At 45.6% G+C, this 1944-nt stretch overlaps 1 protein-coding gene across 1 annotated transcript in view; it reads right to left on the bottom strand.

The window, feature by feature from the left end:
- LOC107708910 (vitamin K epoxide reductase complex subunit 1) overlaps positions 1–1932 on the bottom strand; it is a 3595-nt gene extending 1663 nt beyond the window's left edge. The window contains 2 exon segments of the mRNA XM_074560061.1: positions 1749–1878; positions 1881–1932. Coding sequence (XP_074416162.1) covers positions 1749–1878; positions 1881–1932 — 182 coding nt within the window.
- Positions 1933–1944: the final 12 nt, after the last annotated feature.

Here is a 1944-nt window from a genome sequence, read left to right as displayed (position 1 = left end):
CGGGGATGATTCCGGGGCGAGGACAGGAGCCGAGAACTCCGGAGGCAGCGCCATGTCCAGAAGCACCAAGCGCCTGACTAATGATTGGCCGGCCGTCTTGACTTCCGAGTGGCCGGCGAGCGAGACTTCAGAGCGGCCGGCGCTCCTGGGCTGAGGACTACAGTGGAGCTTCGGAGAGTTTGGGGAGACCTGGGTTTTGGCAAGTGGTCGGAGCCCTTGGTGAGGTATGTGGGGGTTCCCGGCATGGGGTGAGCTTTGGAAACACGGAGAGCTCCTGAGGGGGCTGGATGAGGAGACTGGAGTTTCTCCTTCATTACTTCCACTTCGAAGTTTGAACCATTTAAATAAAGAACAAGATTAATCAGCTTGATCAGGGAAAAAAAATAAAAAATCACACACGGGGAGATCGCAGCGGATTGTCTCATCATCCAGCCCCAACAGAAAGCACGCACCTAGAGCAAAGTCGTGCCAGCTCACCCCGTTGGAAAGCACGAGGAATTCCTCCACATAGGGGGAAGTCGTGGCCTAATGGCTAGAGAGTCGGACTCGTAACCCAAAGGTTGCGGGTTCGAGTCTCGTACCGGCAGGGATTGTAGGTGGGGGGAGTGAATGTACAGCGCTCTCTTCCACCTTCAGTACCACGACTGAGGTGCCCTTGAGCAAGGCACCGAACCCCTAACTGCTCCCCGGGCGCCGCAGCAAAAATGGCTGCCCACTGCTCTGGGTGTGTGTTCACGGTGTGTGTGTGTTCACGGTGTGTGTGTGCACTTTGGATGGGTTAAATGCAGAGCACTAATTCCGAGTATGGGTCACCATACTTGGCCACATTTCACGTCACTTCATATCTCTCCAACGCCCGACCACTCTGCCGCAGCGCACCCAGTCTGTCCTCAGCTGCAGTCATCTTGCTTGTTTCGGGTCTTGCGTTCTGTCACGGTCTGTGGTTGTAGTGACGCACACAACGATGGAGGTAAATGGGAAAATAACAGTCTTTAATCAGACTTCAAATCAGGACAAATACCAGGAGCAAGGAGAACCACTAAACAACATCAACACAAGACAAGGGGACTGAGGAAAACACAGGGCTTAAACACATGAAACGCAATCAGGGAGAACAGAAACAGGTGAGGAGTAATCCAGGATAATTAATAGAACACAGCTGACACAAATGGAACTTAATACAACAGGAATCAAACCAAATAAGGACAACTAGGAACATACACGTGACAATAATGAATATTTTTTGCATGCAAATATTATTTGCAGGTTGCATAAAACAAAACTTATTGGCAAAGAATTAGGTAAGATACTACAGGCAAAAGCATTGTTTTTTTCATTCACTAGTCAATTTTGAGATTTAGGCCTGTTAACTTGTCATAACATTTTTATTCCTATTTATACTACAATTTAATACTTTTTAAAAAAGTGATTTTTATTTTAGTTTTAATGTGTTTTCTGATTTATGGCATGATAAAACAAAAAGAAAATGAATCAAAAATTCTGAACCTGGATTTATGCAGTGTTCAGAATTCTGTTCTAGAAATGCATGCAAATTAGTGCATATTTAATAAGGTAATGCATAATTTGCATATTTAAACAATTCCGAAAACTTATGCAAAAAATACTTGCAATTCATTTTGCAATCAATCATCTGGGGAAGTAAGGTGATATCTAAGTGATATCTATGATATTGTCTAGGTGATATCAAAATGCATGAAAACTGCCAGAACTGAAATGAACGCATTTACCTGGATGTTAAGACTTTAGAGCAGCTGACGGAATGGCCCAGGTCGCACATCACGCGATATTCGGGATCGATCTCCCGGGACAGTTCAACATGTAGCGCGTAAACCGACAGAACTAAACCCAGAAAACACAGCGGACGCGATATTCCCATTTAGGAACTTGCGTAGAGGAATGGCTCGAGGACATTGCAGTGACAGT

The sequence above is a fragment of the Sinocyclocheilus rhinocerous genome, unplaced genomic scaffold (assembly GCF_001515625.1).
Source record: "Sinocyclocheilus rhinocerous isolate Xijiao unplaced genomic scaffold, SAMN03320098_v1.1 scaffold24, whole genome shotgun sequence".
NCBI classification, from domain to species: Eukaryota; Metazoa; Chordata; class Actinopteri; order Cypriniformes; family Cyprinidae; genus Sinocyclocheilus; species Sinocyclocheilus rhinocerous.
Note: the sequence above shows the minus strand (reverse complement) of the source record. Positions and strands in the feature narration are given on the sequence as shown.